Source organism: Sinohyriopsis cumingii, chromosome 18 (assembly GCF_028554795.1).
Source record: "Sinohyriopsis cumingii isolate HCF-2022 chromosome 18, ASM2855479v2, whole genome shotgun sequence".
NCBI classification, from domain to species: Eukaryota; Metazoa; Mollusca; class Bivalvia; order Unionida; family Unionidae; genus Sinohyriopsis; species Sinohyriopsis cumingii.
This window is the reverse complement of record NC_142978.1, coordinates 29859993-29884924: the sequence shown is the minus strand read 5'-3', so window position 1 is coordinate 29884924 and position 24932 is coordinate 29859993. Positions and strand designations below refer to the sequence as shown.

The window sequence follows — 24932 nt, the reverse complement described above, 5'->3', positions numbered from 1 at the left end:
GTATAAAGGAAAACTTTTTGTGCGCAAAACTAAAAATGATATTACACTTTTAGAAAAGTGACTACCTTGCGGCAAAAAACACTGCATTGTTTACATTGTGAGTTGTGACTGACTGCATTTCTTGAAAGATTTCAAGTTGTTTGTAACCTACTATGCTTTTGGTCTTTGTTTACTACCATAGCACCAGGACAGAATCGAAATTCCTTTAAAATGTTTCATGAATGTCAAGAAGAGATTTGGAAGTTTAAATTTTAGGAGGGAATGACAGAAATTCAGTTTATGACTGTTCGTTGTCAGTGACAGAAGTGAAAAGTTTCTATAAACTCTTCTAGCAAACTTAAAGAAATCAGACATTTAAGTAAATAATGTGCTTTAGAAGTACTCTTAGACTGATATAAAACAAGCAGTTCCAAACCTTTCATTATCATTCTAGAGTTGCTAATAGCAGCAATGATATTGTGTGGGTGTGTTGAGGGGGGGGGTAATCAGATTCAACATTCTAGCTAATCTGGAGAGATCAAAGTTTAATCAATTAACATTAGACCATTCTGGAATATTGATATACTGATGTGTGGGATCCTGTTAAACTTACAAAGTGATATATCAAATAAATTTATTGATACATTGGCACTGAAATTGTCCACTTACGTACAATTACTCAATACAATTTAACAGAAATTTCTATTCAGGCACCAATTCACTTACAACTGACTTTAATGATTTCTAGAGTTTACAAAATCATAGTAAATAATAAGATACGGTATAGAACAAATATTTACAGTGGAAAATTCAGTTCAAGGTAAAAAGCATTTTACCTGCTTGGCTTTCATAAGCATGTACCATAAAACATCTATCCTGTACAAAAACTTCCGTCCTGACTTTAACCAGATTCCAGGTGGAATTTTAAAGTGGATTTTACTTAAAGCCTAGATTCCACTTATTATAAATTTTAGGTGGGTTCAGGGTGGAATACAGCCCGAAATATGCAAATTAGTCCGTCTATTACTAGGCAGAATTAGTTTATTCCGCCTACTAGGTGGAATTTGTTTATTCAGTCTACTAGGTGGAATCTGTTTATTCCGCTTATTTAGCCTAGATTCCCCTTATTTTCACTTTTAGGCAGATTCAGGGTGGAATATAGCTAATTACTGTTACTAGGCGGAATCTTTACTTCTGCCTAACTAGATGGAAATTCCTGCAGAAACCCCATCCAATAATGAAAATGTCAAGGCGGATTTCAGACGGGTTTTTTAAGCAATTTCTGCCTAAACCATATAAAACATACTTCAGATTTCTATTAAACTGCCTAATGAGTTTTAGGCAATATTGGGAATCAATGATAAATATTCACAGTAATTTTTAAAATGGATCATAAATTTTATTTTGACAGACATTATCAAATAAAATTTAGGTTTTTCTTGTCCTAAGGGGCAATGCCATTTTCTTTCTTGCATACAAAATCTAATCCAACATGGCATCACTTAAGTATTTTTCATTTCAGTTTAAAGTTTGGTGAGATTTCACAAATATTTTGACCAAAACTTTCACTGAAATTATGTTGAGGTCTCACTCAAATTTCTTTGAAACATTTGTGAGGTTTAAAATAAAAATTGACTAAAACTTTTGTAAGATTTCACTAAAATTTTGATCATTATATAGTATTTTACTGAAGTTTTTTAGTGTTTCAGACATTTCAGCAGGTTTCAAAGAAATAATGGATATGAATTAAACAGGACTTTATTAACCAAGGTGATATATTTAAGTGTGCATGAAACAATTATACTAATGTTGTAATTATATGACATCCAAAGCAAGAGAAATGGGAGTTAATAATAATAAAAATAATAATAATAATAATAATAATAATATATGACTTTATTTAGAGAAGGTAATTCAATTGGTTACAGAACTAATCTACCTTGAGGCCTTCTATCTGTGACGTACAACATATACAGTATATACAACATGATATGAAGTATCTGACACTAAATAATTAAGTGGTTTTAAAAATCAAAGTATCAAGCCTGGAACATATGCACAGGCATCTGTGAACATATAAACATATATAAAATATAAAATATTAATCTGCATTGAAAAATTCAGCAGTGAAAATAATGCAAAATTACAAAAAAGCATGCATTTGAGACAATTTGATTATGAGAAGAAGAAAAGCCTTATGTCACTTGTACTGTGGACTGGATTTTTGATTGCACAAACTATGATGCTGTCGTGGTCTCTCGAATTAGTCCTTGTTCCATAAGCAGCCGTGACAAACGTTTATCATGATATAATTACTCTTATTTTACACTGAATTCCAACACACCAAGAATATTTTGATAATATACACAATAATGCCTCATGAGATTGAAAGTAGATTCTACTTTTCAGCCAAGAAAATTCCGCAAAGATATGACTATCTTTGATAGACATGGATATCTGGCAACAATTCCCACCAGTGTTTATACATGCGTTGTCCCTCCTTAAATTCTGAAGTTAATCAGTTTGAAGTTGTATAACTTCGAAATCATCCTGATTCCTGATTCAATTCCTTGTCTTATTTAGCGCATTAGCCGCTACTGTAAAGCTCTTTATGGCACAAAAAGCAAAATGCTTGTCCTGGCGTTCAGTTTTCATACAGATTGACCAATTATGTTCCCATCAAATTTGCATTCAGGGTATTCTCATTGCCGCACATTTTTCAAATGGTTATTCAATCTCGTATCCCGCTCGAAAATTCGAATCGCCATGATTAGCAAACATGCTCTTTCCCATCAGTTTCTGTTACGCAACGATTCATTGGGCAATTACAGAACTTTTGACCAATCAGAAAGCTTTATACAATGATCCTCTGTTACACAATAAACGGAACAAATACTTATTTCAAAGCTTGTTGTGGAATGGGACCGGATAGAGCATTATTTAAAAAAAGTTTCGGAGACGATATTAAAAAATGGGTCCATATTGAGGAAATTCAGGTCAGGAGAAAAGCGAAATTATGTTTTAAAACGGAAAACAAGATGAAAACTTGTTCAAGGGCAGTTAAATCCAATTGAAGTTAAACAAAAATACAACAACAACAACAAATTTGAAAAAGAAATTTAACAAAGAAAGCTGTGGAAAAAAGTTATAAATTGTGCCCAAAATAAACAATAAAATTACAGCTATCAGAAACAGGAAATATAAATGCTGCTGAAAATCATTCAGATTGTACAAGAAACAATAAATGTTATTATATCTTATTGATATTTTTTATTGAACTGTCAGTGATATTGCAATCACAAAATATCACTATATTTTCAGTCATTTAACTTTACAGACACACAAAAGCCAAGTCCTAATTATGCCTTATTTAACTGATGTATATGACTAAGTTCTTCATTCCGTCTAGATGTTGGTTAGAAAATAAACTAAGTCCAGATTCCTCCTTTCGTATAATAGATGTCAGTGACTAAGTTCCTAATTCCACCTAAATAGTGGGTGGAAAATCAACCAAAATTATGCCTAAAGATGTATTTATAGGAGGAATTTGACAAAAGTCCATCTTAGAGTTAGACGGACTCTAGATGGATTCATCTTTGATTTATCAAATTTTCCATGTCCGCCTTTGTATTAACCAGATTTTTAACATTTTAGGCAGATTCCGCCTGGAGTCTGCTTAAGTTCCAGGTGGAATCCGCCTAATTATTTCGTACGGGATGGAAGCTGAATCTGTCCGTTAAAGTCTCTCTCTTGTGCACTTGGATCAGAATGAGTATATGGATGAGATTCAAGCTATTGTTTGTTTCAGTATGACTAACTGATTAAACCTAATCTTTTACATCGCAAACTGAGACCTGCAAAAAGTAAAGAAACTAGTGATATTGATGTACGTTTAACATTCATTTGAAAACATAAGAATTTCAGAGGAGAAACTGTATATGTTGTCAGTGGCATGAAACTGCCACTTAATTTTAAGCTTTTCACCCTTTAGTAACTGAACCTAGAAATTTGAAGATATGTACATAACACTAAAACATTTGCTATTATCAACCAGTGTGAGATGTGAATCTCTTATGTCAGTTTCACAGTGGGGTCATGAAGGTAGAAATTATGTCAGTGTGCTAAAACTTTCATTCTTCTCACCAAAATATAGCAAGCAATATGCCATATGCATCACTATTTCTAAGACAGTTCCACCGGTGACATTCAACATTCACAACAGTATGTTTATGATTCCTCTAAAGTCTACATGCTCCTGTGAAATTAAATTACTTTTAAGATAGGATGTTGACATGTTATGCAATTGTTTCTGTATGTCTGTATTGAAATGTGAATAATAATAATTAGGAGGTGAACATTTTAATTTCAAAATGGGGGCTGGGTTGGCATGGTGCAAATGCTTCTGAAACATTTCCTTGTTTTCATTTTGAAGTATTATTGTGACTCTTTGGTCTTAAACTAAGTAATGGAAAAGAGTGAAAACTAACACATTTTGCAAGCTCAACAAATAATTTATTTCCCTTGAATACAAAGTAAAAAATTTAAAAAGAACTTACAATAATGCAAATTAAATCCCAAATAGTTCAAATTAAGAGCCAGAACTTAAGGTGTTGATGTACCTGTAGTGGCCTGTGATGTGATGATGTGACAATCTCAGTCCATAAATATTACTGAGTACTTTGTAATTCCAGAGAATGATAATTTGAATGAATAATTCTGGCCCAAATCAAATGCTGAACACAATAAGACTGATTCTACCAGAAGATATTAAAGCATAGATGAGTAGATTCTCAAGTTAAAATTATGTAAAAACAATTAAGACAAAAAAGAAGAGCAAGGATATAATAGAAAAATTCATTTCTAAGACAGTCTAAGTTATAACTGGGGAAAGTAAAAAATTATAACAAATCACATAGTTAACATAATGTTATTTTAAACAGAAACTTTAGTCCATTTGGAATTTAAATGTCCATATCTCAGATGATTACTTTTGCTTTGTGTCAAGAGGATCAAATTGCTCTTCAAGAAAAAGCTCATGAATGTATGCTTCTCATCAAGTCAGTGCATTAGTTTGTTAAAATTCATTGAGTAAAGTAAAAATAAAATATTGTTGTAAAAGAAGTTGATCAACCTTTTCTAAATATACATGTACTGAATATATACGATGTTTTAAGTTATTTGTTACTGTCCAGATATGTGATCAAAATAAAGATGACTCATTGTTCAGATTGTATCAGGTTGTAAATCACTCTTGACTTATCAGTGATTCTTCCTTATCGTGGGTGTTCTTAATTTATTGGCCATTCAAATGTCAATCAGTAATGTTGACCAGCCAATCCATAGTGGAATTATTATTTTGTGTGCCTGTCTAGGCATGGTGGTGATCTATAGGTATTTATCCCTACAACAGGGAGTGAATGTGGAGAGGATTAAGTCCTCTACCTCGATTCATAGGGTTTCAAAAAATCATATGAGCTGTACTTTACCATCCATTATTTATATATATATATATATATATATATATATATATATATATATATATATATATATATATATATATGAAATTCATAATTACCTCCAATTTATTCAAGTTTTGTGTGCTGTTGGGGGGATGTCAGCTGATGGCATGGTTTTGTATCTATTTAATTTTGTAATACAGATTGTTTCCAATAGGAGATGCTTTCCTGATCGATCATAATTTTAGTTTTTGACATTCAAGTGGGTTTTAATGGGATCACCTGTCTTGGGTAATTGCTTATAAAAATGCTGATGTATGTTCACATTTATTTTGTATGTATTTGTTGAGGAATATATATTGATCTTTAAATGAAGTTTGATTAACAGGGAGCAAAATAAGGTCAGTACATGTCTTTGTAATGAACTCCTCAATAATTACACCAAAATAGGTAAAGAGCACCAAAATTATATGTGTTGTTATATTTTAGATTTTAAAGATTGTTAATGACTGTATTGTGGTTTTTACTTTTGGTCCATGACTGTTGATTATATAATTCGATAGAGCTATTAATAACTGTTCACAAGTTTTAATCTCAGCCTGCATAATAAACCTGTTTACAGTTTTCATTAGTTTTCTGATAAGATAATAAAGCATTGCAAAACATGTCACGTTGATATATAATAGAGTTGTTGTTGATTCCTCTTTCCTAGCATTGTTTTAAATAGTAGTCTGCACATTATTTTACTGTTGTATTTTGATTAACTTTGAGAGGAATCATTTGTTTGGATTATTCATTGAAATTACAAAGTGCTTATTAGTGTTGGGACATATTATATTGGGATTATTAATTCATTCAAAAACATTCTGTGGCATAATGACTGTTGTTACTTCAGCACGTTCAAGGATATTTGCATATCAGCACATTCAGAACCTGGAATTCATTGAGAATACTTGTCTTTTGGACTTGGCGTAGAACTCTTAGGATTATCTTGGATTTAATTCATAATACTTTTAAGTTCCTCTTATGAGAAATTGTTTGTCAGGCTTTACCAAACTTGTTTTGCTTTTTTCTGTTACTTAAAGCCCATGTTTGAGATGAGAATCTTTGTAGAGCTTTTTAATTGTCATGGGGCGGGTGGCAGAAAAAGAAGTTTCTCACAGCAGTGGCACTATTTAATGAGAACTTTAAAATAGTAACTGCATGGTATGTTTTCATACTTGATCATGTTTAATCCATTGCCAAGATTTTCACACAGTCTTGTTACAATGCTGAAAGTAATGTCATATTCTATCAAATTTTATTATTGTTAATCAGGCCTTGCTCAGTCTGGCTCTTGGGGCTGTTTTGATGAATTCAACAGAATTGAACTGCCAGTTCTGTCTGTGGCTGCCCAACAAATTTATATTGTGCTGACTGCAAAAAAGGAGAGAAAGAAGGAGTTTATTTTTACTGATGGTGATCTTGTTGACCTGAATCCTGAATTTGGTCTTTTCCTGACAATGGTAAGTTTTCTTTTCAAGCTATAATTTAGAATGAGAATTATTTGTTTTAGCTTTGAGTTAATTCATGAAATTTGCATGAGCTGCTGCATTTGCCACCTTCTAATTCTCAAAATAAAATTCTTTAACCCTTTACCTCATAGAGCATAGTGACAAAGTGCAGCGTGCTATAAATAGAACACCTGTTACTAGTCGACCGCATACACATAGGCCTGCCTGTCAACTGTTAAGCAGTGTAGTGTATGTTACGTTTAACAGCAGTTTTCAGCATTTTACATTTTTGGTACACATCTACTATATGTGGAAAAATTCAAGAGTAAAGTCCGATTGTTATAGCTGTGTAGTTATTTTTCACGGAAGAATTTTTTATGTGCTTTGAAATCTTGAGAGAACACCTTCACCTTCATGTCAGTAAGGCCGCGTGACCAACTGTAACTGCCATTTCCCATACTCGAAATTTACATGTTTTTTGTCTGCGTCTACATCACTTAAAGACATCTGAATTTGATAATTTATACAAACTAATTGCTGCCTACATCAATATAAAAGCCTTTACCTTAGTAATTCAATCTTTCATAGTTGTGATTCTAATCGTGAAAACTTTGTAAGTACTGAATGAAATCCGTGACTGCCATACGTACTTTTACAGAAATATCCATATGAACATTTTTATTCTATAGCTGAACCACTCTTATGGATTTCAGTGTATCCATATGGAAATGTTATGGATTGCTTATGTACTCTGTATGGAAAATCCCATGAAATCTGCAAATTAGTACATGAGACCTGTAGGTTTTCCATATGGAATAAAATTAAAATTCCATATGGAATTTGGCAATAATTCATATGGAATTTGTGATTAATCCATATGGAATTTGGCAATAGTCCATATGGAATTTGTGAATAGTCAATTTGGAATTTGGTAGTAGTACATTCCTTATGAAATTTTCCAGGTGTACTTAAAGCAGATTTCAGACATGAATTTTAAGCACTTTATGCCTAAACCATAAAAAAGTAAGCTTCAGATTACTCTTAAACTGTCTAAAGATTCTTAGACATTATTGGGAATCAATGATTAGGGTTATTAATTTGTTTTGAACAAGAGTAAATGAAAGCACCAACAGTACTTTAAAAGAATCCATAGCGCCGAGTATTTTTAAAAAATGAAGTTGTTAATCGCTTTGCCACGATTACAGAGTCTTCAATGCAAATGGGATGAAAAAAGAAACAAAGTGATTGATAGGAGTAAGATCTTTAAAACAGAAGGAGGAGTGCTTTTATGTGTATTATCTGGAATTAAATACCAAAGTCTTGCAGTCCATCAAAGTGATACATCGACTCTCCTTCTATCATTGTTGTTGATCAGATTTGGGCAGGATATGGGACTAAAACTATTTGAATAGAATAAGGTGGCTTCTTACAGAATTTGATGTTGAGACAGTGAACTTTAAAGACTTTAGACACACTTTACAGTTTGATGGTATATGAATACTGAAATTTTTTCTGGTACAGAGGCATATTTCATAGATAAAAAACAGTGTATATACCAGTTTAACAGAGCCTCTTTAATAAATTTGATCAACAGAGCAATCGATTTGCTCGCACAATATTGGTCAGTTACATTTTGCTACTAGACATGAGTCAACACTAACAAAAGAAAATACTTTTAAAAAGATGCAATGTCCTACAAATACATGTACTTTGGCCTATATCTTTGTCAGTGTGAGAAAACTATTGTCTTGCTGAGGCTACCAAAGGGATGAGGCTGTCCATAGGGAAATTACAACAACTTTAAATCCCTAACATTTTAATAGCAACATAGTTGTCAGAATGTGTGACTTTTTCCTTTCTCTCATTTAAAAGAGGTACAATCTTAATTTTTTTCCTCCTGGCATGACTGAATTATTCTTTTGATTGTGCATATGAAATGCCATCTGTTTTTAGAAACAAAACTCCTCATTTTCTTTACTAAAGATATATAATCATTGTTTTGCAGTAGATTTGTCAACTAGCTCTGGACCTGGTTATGTCAACGATCTGTTTACACCGCCAATGTAATTGAGATAATTGGGTTTGGCTGTAGCATACTTGTTCTGTAGAATAAAGATTTGCCATTTTACACTTATACACCCAAAATCATGTTTTTACAACCGGGGAAAGTTAATATAATTCCATTTCTTTGTAAGTTTTGCTTAAAGATTCTAGTATGGTCATTAGTCCCTGGCCCTGGAAGGGTTAGCTGTTTTACTTGGACTTTAGAATCGGTAAACACTACCCTTTCATATTCATGTACTTCCACCCAAAAACGGGGCCCCGAGTGGCCGAGTGGTTTAAAACGCTCATCGTTACAGATCACTGCCATCTCACCTCTGTCTGCGGCAGTTTGAGTCTAAGATTCAGCCAATGTGGGCATGTGAGAAAGCTTGCCAGTAACTTCTCGTGGGTCGGTGGTTCTTTCCGGGGTTTTCCCAGGTTTTTCCTCCACCATTAATACTGGCCGCCATGTATAGCCTATCATGTGCTGAAAAATGGCGTTAAACCCCACAGCAGCAGCAGCAGCTACCCAAAAACTGGTTTGAAGTCATGATCATTTTCATTTGAAGGTGAAAAAAACATATACCTGTATCAGGCACAAGAATAGGTGAGACACAAAATATCTTGGAATTTTAGCCCAGAATATTACTGTTTGTTTATAAAAGGCTTTTTTTTGACATTGTAGAATCCTGGCTATGCTGGTAGACAGGAACTTCCAGAGAACTTAAAGGTACAGTTCCGAACCGTGGCTATGATGGTCCCTGACAGACAGGTTGGTATTGATTCAGACAGCTTTGGGTGTAATGTAGAGTTGGTCAGATTAGATTTATTGTGGCCTGATAAGTCTTAAGTCTTTAATTACAAGTGATGAACTTGTGAGGGGCAGAAAGTGTTACCCAGGATTTTACATTCCGTCTTTCTTCTCTTTGCTCACATTCGTTAAGTATTCCATCAAGGTTGCTGTGGCAGACAGGCATTTTCAATAAAATATTACATTTAGTTTCTTTTCTTTCTTTCTTTCTTTTCTTTTCTTTTCTTTCTTTCTTTCTTTCTTTCTTTATGTTTACAAAAGGGAGAAAAAAATCGGATCGTTTTTGTGGTGTAATTAAGAAGCAATCTCCTGTACAAAAAACTTGTGGAATTGATAGAAGTGTGCTATTTATTATATACTGCCAATTTAAAGGATATAAAGAATTTTTTTTAATGCAGACAGTAAAAAGCATTGTTTCATAATTGATTCTAAAATAATGCTTAGATGCCTTATTTATGGCAATTTTACTCTTTTGTATCTTTTTTGGGAATGCTCGTGTCTGGCTGCCCATCACACATTCTTATGAAGGTACCAAATCCTGTAGGTTTTGATGGAATCATATGGAAACTTAATACTTGTTATAGTCATAAACTGAAGATGCAGATATGGAGAAATCACTGTGTTCCACAAATGTTGTTGGTTATGGCCATTTTTGTCTAGCAGTGTTGTGCATTGTATGCCACAATCTTACACAACTAACCCTGCAATATTGTGTTTTATGTTATTATTATTGCGATATCATGTTTTCTACTGCTAGTCTCTTGTCCAGGGTAAAAATTCCCTGCTTCACTTTGTAATTGGAGGTCTAACACAAAAGCAAAAACAGCCCCAGTCCAGTGATTTAGTCACTTCACTCATGATTTGGAATGCCATCCTTTTTTCCTGCTTTATGCCGTACAACACGTGTTGATGGGTACACAAGATTTTTCTAATTGTGTCACAGGTTTGCCATAATTTCAATCAACAGTATCCACTTCTCTTGCAGTTGACCTCTTCTCATAAGTCCTTGTCTTTATTTGCATTTTTTTGTGTCCTCATTTGCCATTTTGTTGAATATTATGCTAGAGTATTTAATACTCATGTGCTAGAAGGAAAACAGTTCAGTAAAAAGAAATCACAGAATTCAGGGCATCATTGATAAATGGTACATTGGAATTAATAATGATTGAAAAAATAAGGTGTGAAAAAAGTTCATATAAACAGCCTGTGTCTGAATGAGTATGTGTTGCATTCTTGCACCTTCTGAATGGGTACCCAAATTGAACTGGGTGCCCATTCAGAAGGTGCAAGAGTGCAAGACATACATCTATGACATTAAATAATTAAATAAGTTACTTTAGTGATAGTTGTAGATGTTGTTGTCAGTAGTTACATATGCATTAACATTTTAAAAATCAGTATTTGTGTCTGAAAGTCAGTATTTTTGTCATAAACAGTCAGTACATTGTCACTTGGGTTGGCAGCTGTGGTAGAGGTAAGTTATCAATAAATATTTTACTCGTAGGATCCACGTCATACATGTATCAACTATAACTGATGCTTCACTGATTTTACCTGTATAGTCATTTAAAAAAGTGCCCTTTTATCAGTTACTTGTTATTAACTTCCACTTTGTAAGTATAAATAGTGGCACTCTAATTCTCTGTCTGTGCAGACCATATGCATGGGTAAAATTTCTCTCCATCATATAATGGAAATTCCATCTTCATAATGTCCCCACGGGTTGATCTTCCAAATCATGCAAATTCATTTTGTTTTCTATTGTTGAGGTGGGGTGGGATTTAAAGTGGTTGGAAATTATTTAATAGGAAAAATAAATTAATTTTCATAAATATTAAGTTTAAATTAAACTAATGGTTTACTTTTGAGCAAGCAAATGGAAGTTTTTATTGTGTTCAGTTCGCTCGAAGCTGAGTGTTCTGCTGAATCATAACGAGAGAGCCAAATATTTATAAATAATTTAATTAAGTATTGATGAATGACTCGCATGGTAGAATATTTTAGAATATTGGTAATAATGAATAGTGGCATGTTTGAGAGTGAGAGAGACTGGATGCATGCGCTGATGTATCCTTTATTTCTTACAATGCATGTATTAAATATTTTCTAGAACTATTCAGTAATTTATTATTGTGCATAAAATGCAATGGGGTTTGTCAGAAAAATAAATGTTCCTTAATGGATGAATTTGTTGTTGTTGTTGTGGGGTTTAACGCCATTTTTCAGCACACTATAGGCTATACATGCTGGCCAGTATTAATTGTGGAGGAAGAACCCGGGGAAAGCCCAGAAAGAACCACCGACCCACGAGAAGCTACTGGCAAGCTTTCTCACAAACCAACATTGGCCAAATCCATGACTCGAACTCACACAGGGATGAATTGGTGGTGTTTTAAGATGATGTAATGTCAAATTATAAGGCTTAGTCAGTGGCTAACACTTGGATAGAGGTGTTGCACATGTACCTTAAAACTGAGAGGCAGACAGGGAATTATGCAGGAAACTATTATTAGCGTCTTACTTGCTGTCTTCATGGGGCTTGTTGAAGGATCAGGGTGAGGGGGGATATAAGCAGAACTATTCCTATTGGTTGGCATTGGCAGCAGAATTCAAAGAGCCAACCAAATTAGATAATCTTATGTAATATTACATCATCATATAGAGTACCAGGAGATCAGTCACTTCTCTGAATTTTTCAGAGGTACAGACAATTAATGTAGAGTTTCACTTCTCTGGCTTTTCAAAGGTACAGGCATTGGATTTAGAGTCTTGGCATCAGAAATTTTCTTATGGATTTGTGCTGAACCTGCCACAACCCCAGTCACCATCCATTAATGAATACCTTGTATGTTGTGCCCTTGTGTTGTTTGTGAGCATGCAGCTGCCATGGGATAGGATATTTTTCCCTAATCATATTTTCATAAGCATATTCTATGCTGATCCCATCATAAATAAATCTATGCTAGGCTGATCCCCGCATAAGACTGTATTCTGGGTTGATCCCAGATTCATGGAATAGAGAGCTTAGAGGCTGATCTGAGCATGAAGAAAATATTCATATTTTTTCCTATTTAGAACTGTAAAAGAAATGTATTTAACCGGCATGACCTTTACATTATTAGTGTAGCTTATGAGAATCCAATTGCGAAAAAATGACAAATTGAATTTGATATTAAAATATATAAAATGAGAGCCCCCAAGAGGATGCCAGTTTGGAATGTGAAAATCCATTTGAAAGGACTGGTGTCCAAAGCATATATACTAAATGTATGTACACAAATGTTCATGAGCAGAAAGAAGTCGGTTAAGGTGAACTCTGATGTAGTGCGTTTAACATGATGAAGACCACCATCCTAATGGTCTTCCATACCAACTGCAGCTGCAGTTGTAGCTGCTCCAATACGAAACAAATGACCAAAAAAGTTTTGCTCATCATACCCCATACATGCCAGCAGGAGCTGGGAATTTGGGAGACATGTTTCTGCTTTTAAGAAACAAACCACTTGTAGCAGTCTAATGCGATTCTTAAGCTTAATTTAACTGTGACACAATATATGAAGTTCTTCCATTAAGTTTTACAAAATGAGAGCTTGAATGCACAAATATACAGCTAGTTTTGGTATAAACATGAATTTTGTTGCAGGATTATAAAAAGCTATAAATTCTATGAACATTTCAGATTATCATGAGAGTGAAACTTGCCAGCTGTGGTTTTCTAGAAAATGTCATCTTGGCACAGAAGTTTTACACTCTGTACAAACTATGTGAAGAACAGCTCTCAAAACAGGTAGGTAAAAAGCTGACAGTTAATGTTCTTTAATGTATATATTGCATATATTGTACATAACAGATAGAGGGCTCAAGGTAGATTAGTTCTGTAACTAAATAAGTTTCCTTCTCTAAATAAAGTCTTTATTTTATTATTGTTATTATTTTTAATGCGGAGTCATAATTTGGGTCTCTGAATGCTTTAAATAGTTAATTTTTACCCGTTTTAACATGAACATTATTTAAAACTTAAAATTACTACCTATTGTTGGACGTGGAAGTGTTTTCTTTATAAACTATATCCAGAAGATTGCCCAGTATAGAATAGTATTTCTAGTTAAGTAGTTGAATATTCCTACCTTCCTTGAATTTAACACAGATAGGATTGAAAGATACTTTGCAGACCTGCCAACCCTTAAAAATTTTCCACAAGTCTTACCAAATGGCCCTTAAAATATGAAATTATGGAATAAAAGCAAAAACTACGGAAAAATTATTGTTGCAAAAATATCGGGATACCGTATTTACCGCATATGTTGGGACACAATAAAATAATTTTTGTTTTCTTCCCTGTCTCAGAACTTGTGGTGAATTTTTTTCTCTCACTTTGGTCATATGTCCCAGAATTTCAGAGACGAAATAAATTTGTATTGCATTTGTGCTTGCCCCTTTACACACACTTCATGTTGCAATAAAATAGATAAATAAAACGCTTAATTGATAATAAAAAGAAAGAAACTAACCTTGTGTTGTTATCATTTATTCCTTTTTTTCAACATGAGCATTAGGGAATAAAATGTTTCCACTAAATCCGTATAAGTAGCGTAGGATTCCATACTGTAGTGTGTATCAGTTATGTCCGATAGCACACACCACGTTGTTCATTGACATGAACATTGAGAAACAATTGTGTGTGGTTGTCATCAAAGGTTTGAACATGTTAATCGACTGAAAGCTGGAGCCAACAAAATCGCAAACAAGAGGGAAATAATCAACCAATATCTTGAAGATGCCATTCATGCATGACATGGTGTTGGGTGCAAAATAATCAAGATTGAATTATATCCAGTTTTACTGTATGACAGTATCTTGCAAATAAAAATCGTTATTTGAAAACACATTCACTTGAGTGTAAGTGACAATCTTTTCACCAGTGTGCTTTCATCACATTCCTGGATGGACTGACGATAAGATTGGCGTCAAAAGTGAGAATTACCAAGATTGGTGGAGATTTTAACAAATCTGACTTTTGCACATGCAGTTTCCACTTCAGGTGGTGTGTTGCATCTAACAATTTTTCACGGTATGAGAAAGCTAAAAAAATATTCATGTACCAAAAGAATAGATTGTACATATGCATGAGAAGGGTTGTGTTGATGAGATGCTGCTTCAGACGATTAAAGAGTTTTATCTCAAGTACAGTTTTATATTTTTTAAAATAAAATTTCAGTTGGAGTGCAATTTCTGACATGTAATTATCGAATGATTTAAAAGGTGTCCTACAACTTACGACTCGAAAAAAGCAATGTGTCCCAGAACATACAGTGCACAAAAAATTACTTTTAAAATTAATTTATGGTGTCCCAACAAATACGGTGTCCCAACATATACAGCAAATATGGTAATTGGTTTATCCATGGTTGATTTGGATCCAGTTTCTTATTAGAATGCATGAAATTAGTCAGGGAACCAGACTAACTTTACAGCACTACCTCAAAAGCTTTAAAAAGCACATATTTTATTTTATGAAAAGCGTGTGCATGATCAAACTGTTGATCATAGAATTTCTTTAAAAATTGCTTCTAGCAAGTATGATACATGTTGAAGACAAAATAGAAATTAAGCCTCTTAGAAAGTGTTAACTATCAGCGCAGAAGAATAAAATAGAATATTCAGATTCTTGTGAATAAAAGCAGGATGGGACACAGTTACGTTTATTGGACATCATGTGTGAGTATATCTTGTAGCAGGGGATATGATTGCTGTCGTTGTGTGAAATGGAAATAAAATTCCAAGAATTATGACAGATTGAGCTGCATAGGGTTTGTAAATGAAGTTTGTGCAACTGTACTAGTGGTAAATAAGGTTAATGTATACTTTACAAACTTTTTAGTCAAACATTGTTTAGCGTCGCTGCATGTTTTGAATACCAAACATTTAAATATGTTTTCCAGCTTTTAAATATGTTTTCCAGCTTTACAATAGCAGTTTATGATGTTAAGTTAGACCTTACTGAAAACTGGTGAAATTATGGGGGGAAAAATCAACTGTCTTATTGCAACTGTCTCATCAGAGTTAACAGGTGTGACTTTGTAATTAACTAGACCAGGAAAGCTTATACGTTGTCTGTTGCCTATCATTCATTAGCAAACATTTGTTATTGCTGTTCCTCCTAAATTTCTTGTAATAAAACTTTACTTAATTTAACCCATGTTCAAGTTTGTCCCAAATGAAAATTGTGCTGCTCACACATCCAGTATGGTAATATCATTGTGCAGTTTTGTCCTAAATGAAAATGGTGCTAATCTGAGTAATTTTGAAAATCTTACTACTACTCTTTTGAACAGAAAGTCATATCAACATGGGGTTCTCATCAAAAGACATTTTATGATGTCTAGTTTGTTACTAAATGAAAATCATGCGACCGCAGTGGCTATGTTGAACATTTTCTCATCAGTATTTCACCTGAATGTATGGTTGCATCAGCCACAACAATATTATTGTTATGGCAGTGTAGAAAATGTAAAGCAGAGATTCTGTTTCGTGACATATTAAATAGACATATCAGTATGTAGTGCTGGATACCATGAAAAATTTTGTGATGTGTTATAACTTGAACATTTTGAAGATATCAATACACATAAAATGGTATACCACTATTTATATTAGAAACCAACAATTTAATTTTCTGGTGCGGGGGCCTAGGTTTTTTATTTTATTTTAGATTTTCAGCTTTCACATAGCTGGAAAAATATCATGGTATGATTTAATCTAAACTAAGAACTTATCGTATACCATATATTATGTTAAAAAAATTAATTATCTTGAGGTAATAGAAAATATATCAGCTTGACAAAAATTACAGCCCCCCCTCCAAATTGAATGGTAAGTACCTTATAGCAGATGAATTTGTTATGTGTATGTTAATTGATGAGCAAACTGTCACCTATAAACTACACCTAAAGTGGGATGATTAAGCTTACACTAGCTGACACCCTGTAAATGACATTGTGCTGACATTATAAAGCTTGTTGATAAAAATTAGAATTGTTGACACCGAAACCTAGAATTTTCTAGCTACACTATTGATATAACAGGCAGGGAAATTTTGAGTTAGTGCTAACACCTCAGACAAGATGTTTATCAAAGAGATTCAGTTAACTTAAAATACACCAACTCAGCAGACACCAAAATATTTAGTGGACATGGGGAATTACATTAAATTCAGAGAGAAAACAACTGCTTTCACAAAAATCTTTGGATGATTCTCACTCTTGCAAAGGAACACCAGTCTTGTACTTAACATGTAACATGTCAACACATGCTAGTACATGTTTCTTTTTTCAGTCCTAAATTTTTCCAAAAAATGAATTTGGGCTAAATATCTTTAACTAAATCCCATTCGGTCATCTTGTTCACCCATTTGACATGTGTCAGATAGGTGATTCAAGGTTCATAAATATTATTATATTTGTAATATTCAAAATTAGTATGTGACAAATATATTTTGTAAAATGAATTTGTGGAATAATTTTGGATCCATTTTGTCATAATTTTTTAATTCATTTATTCATTTTGGTTTGAAAAAGATGATATGATTTTATTATCGTTAAATTCACAATAAAAATGCTCTGTAATTTCTTTTCATTCCATACTGATTGAAACTACACAACTACATTTACAGTAAACAAAGTTCCATGGGATGTACCACTGGAATTAAATACATGGATTAAAACCATATACCAGTAATACCATGCATGCATATATATATATATATATATATATATATATATATATATATATATATATATATATATATATATATATATGCACACACACACCAAAATGAGTGTAAAGTGCTATCTCAAATTCCAAAGGGAGAATGCTTGATAATGCTTCTAGATATTTTTTTCAGAAGAATAGATAATAGTAGTATCATATATATTAGATAATTTTAATTTATTCTTCAGATTCTAGTCAGGGTCTGCAGGTTACATCACCCATTGCCTTGTCTGCATGCAACCCTATACTATTTTGACTAAGCACACGTCACCAAAAAGTTGTGCTATGAAGTCATTAATATAGGTGTTTGTGAAAATTAGACACTCCTGCAAATCAACCCCCACTCTGTGATGTTTCTAAATTATCCCATTCTAACAATATCATTGGTACATGAAATGTATTAAAAAATGAAATCTCTTCATTTTCAAATACATGTCATTATTTTCACAAAAATACACAGTTTGAAGCATGATATGTAAGTTGTGTAAAATTTAGGAACTTCTTTCTATTGATGTAGTAGTAATGCTGCAGTAAATCAGATTGGCAGAGAAAAAAGAAAACTAAATGACATTTTGTCTTTGAAAACATATATAATAATATAAAATTGTGATTCATGATATACTTTCACATATCTACTAAAAATAATGTCAATATCTTCTATTTAATGATTTTTCAAAAAATATATTCAGTAAAACTTGTTTTGAAAGACCACTGCTATGTGAGACCACCTGTCTTGAGAGACCACATTCTCACTGCACAAATTTATTGAATATATGGTATTGTTACCTATTATGAGTGACCATCATTTTTTGACAAATATGAGGTGGTCTTTCAAGACATGTTTTACTGTATTGTTTTATAACATTTCTACATATAATAATTCATAATGATAATCCCTTACCAAACACAATTTGCTTTTTTAAAAATCAATGTTCTGTTGATAAAATATGGCATGCATTCAGTAGAAAAAATGTCCGAGGTGTTCTATGACTTACTTTTCATGAAAAATTAAGAGTTGCATGCCTAAAGCTTGATGCCCTCAGACCAGTGATGGCAATCAATAATTAACATGGAAAATGATCCCTACACATGCAACTTGCAAGTATTTTGAGTTTCTTCTGACCTTCTCCCCCCTGCACCAACATTTGATGTATGAACAGATTTGAGGACAGAGGAGCAGGAGATTAGATAGCGATGCATTTTCAGCATTGTCTTCTTATACAATAAAGACAAGGACAGAGAGTCACCATCTTTACTTCCCTTAGGTAGAATCACTGGCTAATAAATAAGTTAGAGTGTTGCTTTGATATTTGTTCTACAAATCCAATGATCATACTACAGTATGATACCTTCTTCCAGGTATAAAACAAATTCATCAGGATTTACTGCTAAATGCTTTGGTGAAAATGTGGCATCTCAAACAAAAATTATGGATGCAAGTCTTAGTTTACATAAGATTACTCTCCTCTAATGAATCGAGAAGTGTACCTATCATTATTATAGGAAATAGACCTATAAGATGAGGGGAATACCATGCTTTGAAATACATTAAATTAAGACAGACAACTTGATAGCTGCATGGAGTAGTTTCTTTATGCAGGAATGATATAATTATGTTACCTTATATTGAACCCTATCTGACTAAAATGTATAAATATAATATTTGTCTAATAAGATACATTTAGTAAAATGTAATCAGTAAGGTGAATAAAAAGGCATCATCAAAGATTATATCCAGTGCTTATGAACAGAATGTACTCAGTGGTGCAGCATTGCTTGGTCACATGGTTGCTAAATCATGCATTCTACATAATCAGTTGCAGCTTAATTATCATTGGCCTTTTCCTTTCATATTTTATGAGGTTGTGTGCATCAAGTAATTGTTGGACCTTGGATTTCATGAAAAATGTAGTCTGTGACATTTAGATTAACTGACCAAGCAATATGAAGATTATTCTCATATGAGGTCCATATGGTAAACATTTAACTTGCACAAATGAGAAGCTTATATATTTGTCCATTTTAAGATGGTAGGCTACTTAATTTTGCTAGTCTCAGGGTAAAGTGAGTGTAATACTATATGGCCAGCATGTCAACTGCATGTTTTCAATAATGTATGTACCATGATCTTACACCCTAACATAGCTGTCCACATGACAGGGATGGAAAGGTAAGAGGATGCTAATATGTTTTAGTCATGGTTAAAATCGCTAACCACTTTTTATCTTTCTTATATTTCCAATAATGTACGTTGTTGACTATAACTGCTGCAGAAAAGCGACAAAAAGGTACTCATATTGGGTGAAAAGCTTGAATATGGTCAGAACACAGGATCATCTTATTTCCTTCATTATTATGAAAGAGATAGTGAGGATTGGATAACAGTTTTTGGTAAGCAGCTTTTGGGGCTTGTTGGAAAACTGGAAATGCATTTCAGTTTTCTAGGCATAATTAAATTTTGTTATTACAGAGGTAGTAAGATTTTATTTTTGTAGGTTATTTTCATGTGTATGAAGTTGTAATGTCTTATTTCTGAATGTATTTTTGGAGTCAATATGTCTTCTCTTGTTTATTTTTTCATTATTGCCTTTGCTTACATATTTTGAAAAATAATTATACCATCATTGTCAGGTTCACTATGACTTTGGTCTGAGAAATATCTTGTCAGTGTTGAGAACTCTTGGAGCCCAGAAGAGAGCAAGACCAACTGAAACAGAAAGCAATATTGTTATGAGAGTCCTCAGGGATATGAACCTCTCCAAGCTGGTAACATGTTTTCTTTTTCCTGCATTTATATTGTACCAGAAAAAAATGCTCAAAATCAAGATATTTTATTTAAATGTTACTATAAGCAGAAAACTATAAACAAGGCCAGTTAATGATTATCATTCCATTCTGTAATTGCTAGCTTCAGTACTGTTCATAATGTAATGTTTAAACTTAAATTGAAGACAGGACAGGACTTACAAACAGGTAAAATTCCCAGGGAGCATAGGCAAATGGCCAAAGGGTAGCATAATGAGACAGTTTGTTAAACTGCAACATGAGAAAACTAGAAAAAATACAGTTAGTTACAAATGCAGATGCTACATTTGTTACTGCATATACCTGACCCCTCCTTGATTGTAATTATTGTACATTTGACCTTAAAGCCCGCTCCCACATGCAGGAGCCATGGATGATGTTTACTAGATGAACAAGATAGCTACAAAGTTTTGCAAATGTCCACTTGATGGTTAAGGAATTGTGATCAGTGGACAGAGGGAAGGAGGGTCTCACAATATCCTTGATGCTTCTTTACCTGAACTTGTCACTGACCAGAAGAGCTTCTGCAGTGAATTTTTCTCTTGTGTCCATTAGCAGGAATTTCTTATCTATGCTTCATCCAAAATACTGGGAGGATTATCATTGAACTTTACAAACATATTCTTCTTATGGTTAGTTGATTGTAAATAAGTACAGTGCCCCATAAACATCCACTATGACCACAGTGGTAGCCATCTTAAAAACCATGTTCTTGTTTCAGCTTCTGAACGATGGTCATATTGACATGGCATTTTCACTAAACAGCTTCTTATGATGTGTTGATGATCTTGAATGATTATGATGCTGTTCTGACAACAATGTCTTTGCTGCTGTTCCCATCTTGAAAACTTTTTTCACTACTTAGCCCCAAGGTAGGGTCATATTGACATGGCGTTTTCTCCAGAAGATGTCTTATGAAAGGTTCTGGTCCAGATTGAAAATGGTGCCAATCTGATTCTCACAATAGCCACCTTTGTGGCTGTATTAAAAGTCTTGTTATCAGTACTCTTAAATGGTTGGTCATATGTCTTTTATGTCATTTGTGTCCTAAATGAAAATTATACCATTATAATGTGAAAATATTATCACTACTGAAGGTATCATCAATGATGATATTAATAATAATAATAATAATAATAATAATAATAATAATAATAATGATGATGATGATGATGACTTTATTTAAAGAGGGTAACACAATTAGCTAAGAAAGGAATTTATTTTAGCTGTATCTCTGAAGCCACTGGATATATTGGGTTTGGAAGAAAGTAATAGAGTGGGAATTTCTAATCTCAACTTGAATGAATACTATTCCAGAGCAAAGTTCAAGAGTATTGGAAACTATTTTTAAAGTAATTCCTTATTTGGTTTGGGAATTTTGTACTGTTTGGAAGATGTCGATCACAGGTGGGGAGTATTGCCAGGTGGAATATACTGGAATAGTGCTTGTTAATATTCAGGAGCACTATTATTGGATATCCTGTACATTAATTTGGCTCTTCTCAAATGGATTTGGTCTTTAATAGGTAATATTTTTAACTTACCAGCTTAATTTTTCTTGCTAATTCTTTCTGGATTGATATTAGCCCAAATGCTCTTTTTTGAAAATGTGCCAGCTTTGCTATGTTTTTATCATTTGAAGTACCCCATTAATGTATTACAGTAGTCGAAATAAGGCTGTATGTAACTATTATAAAATAGTTTTCTGTGCCTTTCAGGGAGAAAATGTATTATCCTACTCAGAAGCCATAAACTTGAATTGACCTTTTTTGCTGATATGTTTGATACATTCAGTCCATGATAGCTTATTATCTACCAATCACCAAATAGTCTACCATGACAGACCATTTGCAAACTTGTATTTTTCCATGTCAGACATAGTTCATCACTATCAAGATTTGTCCTTGTTTGCCATGTTGAGATAAGTAATATTTTAGTTTTACCAGTATTTATCACCATGCCATTGCATGTCCACCAGTTGTCCAGTTTGTTTAAGGCCTCTTGTACAGAAATTTCGAGTTCATGCTTTGTGTTTTGGATATCTGACAATGTTGTGTCATCTGCATAGAGATATGTAGATGATATTGAGACCCTTAGTAAAAGTGATAGGTCATTAATAAATAAACTAAATAGTCATGGACCTAGAATTGAGCCTTGTGGTACTCTGTATCTAATTGTTCCAGGTTCAGACAGAACATTATGTATATAAACATGTTGTGTTCTCTCACTTAAATATGAAGTAAACCATCTAACTATTCTTTCATCACATTGGTAGATTTTCAGTTTCTTCAAAATGATTTCATGATCCAACATGTCAAAAGCTTTACTGAAATCTACAAATACAGATCATATTATTCTACCTTGGTCAAGTGCTTGAAGCCATTTATCAGTTAGAGAGATCAAGTCAGTCTCACATGAATGTTTCTGTCTAAAGCCTGAATGATTAGGTTGTAAGAGCAAGTGTTTGGTTAAATATGACATGAATGAGTCATGAACATGTGTTTCAATCAATTTTGACAAGTTTGTACTGAGATTGGCCGGTTGTTACCAGCATCATCCTTAGTACCAGATTTGTGAATAGGAGTTACTTTTGCAGTTTTCCATATTTTAGGGGCAGATGAGGTTGCAATACTTAAATTGATTATGAATGTTATGCTATTTAAAATAGCAGAGGCAATAGATTTCATGAGTTGTGAAGCAATCTGATCAAGTCCTGTAGCTTTCTTGGTATCAAGTTCACTGAGACACTTTGTAACTAAGTTTTCTGATACTGGTTGGATAGAGAAACATACCTCCTTAGACATTTTGCTGCTACAAAATGTCCAGTCATTACTCAATTAAAATGGCAATGAACTTGCATCCAGTATTTCTGCCATAGTGTCCATCTTAATAATCTCTTAACTGCTAAATAATATCTGAGAGGATTTTGCTCTAAGCAGTTTTAAAGTGGGATTCATAGAAATATCTTGTGGTCAATAAAGATAATGTTCTTTTGAAAGATTTTCTCATTTGTGTTAAAACAAAATTGGTTCTCTGAATGATGTCTTTCTTCAGTAATCATGTTTAAAAGAGATGAAATATAGGTCAGTAGTGTAATCTGATTTTGTGACAAGCTTGTTCATAGCAGTGTTGAAACATGGCTAAAAATGGCAGCCACTGGTCATGTTATTGGGGTTGATGCTTATAATAGTGCATGGATCAGTTTTGTGATTTTTATTGTAATGGCAGGTGGCCATTCGTAATAAAAGTTGTTAACATCAGATTTTAATGTATGCAAAATTTTAAGAAACATTCAGTTGTTTTATAATACAACTGTTTATCAACAGAATCTTGAGAAACATTAAGTGGACACACAGACAAAATTACTTTTGGGGCTGTCCATTTAGTACATATGCATGGAGGGGGAGGGAGATTAACATAAATGCATACACTTGCATATGGGGAGGGGTCTACTGATAATGTACATATGCATAGGAAATGAGGGAACGGTGTTATCTTGATAATAATTTGTCTAATACATAACCTGTTTGACTGGGTTCAGTTGACATTTGAATTTTAGGAGAAACTATATAAACTTTTTAAAGTTACGCAGCTTATTTCTTTGATGCAGACATTCAACGTCAATAGACTATGTTTTATTAAACATGTTAATATTATTAATCCTTGATCATTTCTGCATGGATTTAATATAGGCCATTCTTTAGGCATTTGGGGTGTGTGTGTAAAACAGCATGTATGTGAACAGGGAGGGGGCGAGGGGTCAAGCTTTGCCAGTACTAAATGGATGGATCCTATAGTAACACAATATTTATTAGTAGTATTTTGATTGTCAGCATTGCATTCTAACATATGTTTGCTGGTCATGAATTATTACTGTCTATGACCTTCTCAGGAGTCAAGAAATTTTTCTCATATATGCAGCAATTCATCTAGTCTAAGGTTTGATTACACTAGCCTTGATGCAGCTAAATGTAACTTTTGTAAAAGGTAATTCTGTTCTGCAATAGAATGAACGCCTTGTTTTCCTTTAGGAGCCAGATATACGGATTTATTTTCATAGAAATATAATGTGCTGAGTATTTAATTGAAAAACATTACTTTAGTCACATAAATACATACATTTAACATGTCACATGACAGACCTGATTCTTTACTCCCAAACACCATGGCATGATTGTGTTTTAATAAACGAGATTTTCAGCCTTCTTAGCAAAAAAGATACACCTTTCTTGATGCCACGAGGTATGCTGTAACCTGCATAAAAAAGTAAAACAGTCATTCATATGCTCTTGGAAAACTATCACCTTCGGACAGTTTTTACAGTTAATTATCACAGGTGATTAACAATTAAAGGTGGTCAGAAATTAACAACAATCTTTACACAGATTACTTAATTGACTTTAGCTAGGGTGATGTTGTGTTATGAATCATTTGCTGGAGAACCCAGTAGGTTCATTTGCATATGTCAAGTACATAAACTGGAACTGATTCATATGAGGTTAAGTAAATCAATGTGATATACATATTGATGAATGAGAAGTGTTTACTCTGCTACATTGAGTGACAGTGTTTAAG

General features: G+C 33.3%; 1 protein-coding gene across 1 annotated transcript in view; it reads left to right on the top strand.

Moving 5' to 3' along the window:
• Window positions 1–24932, top strand: part of LOC149776300 (dynein axonemal heavy chain 8-like) — a 565538-nt gene that overhangs the window by 281985 nt on the left and 258621 nt on the right. The window contains exons 42-45 of the mRNA XM_089942774.1: window positions 6753–6940; window positions 9657–9743; window positions 13462–13569; window positions 20184–20318. Coding sequence (XP_089798900.1) covers window positions 6753–6940; window positions 9657–9743; window positions 13462–13569; window positions 20184–20318 — 518 coding nt within the window. The remainder of the gene's footprint in view (window positions 1–6752; window positions 6941–9656; window positions 9744–13461; window positions 13570–20183; window positions 20319–24932) is intronic.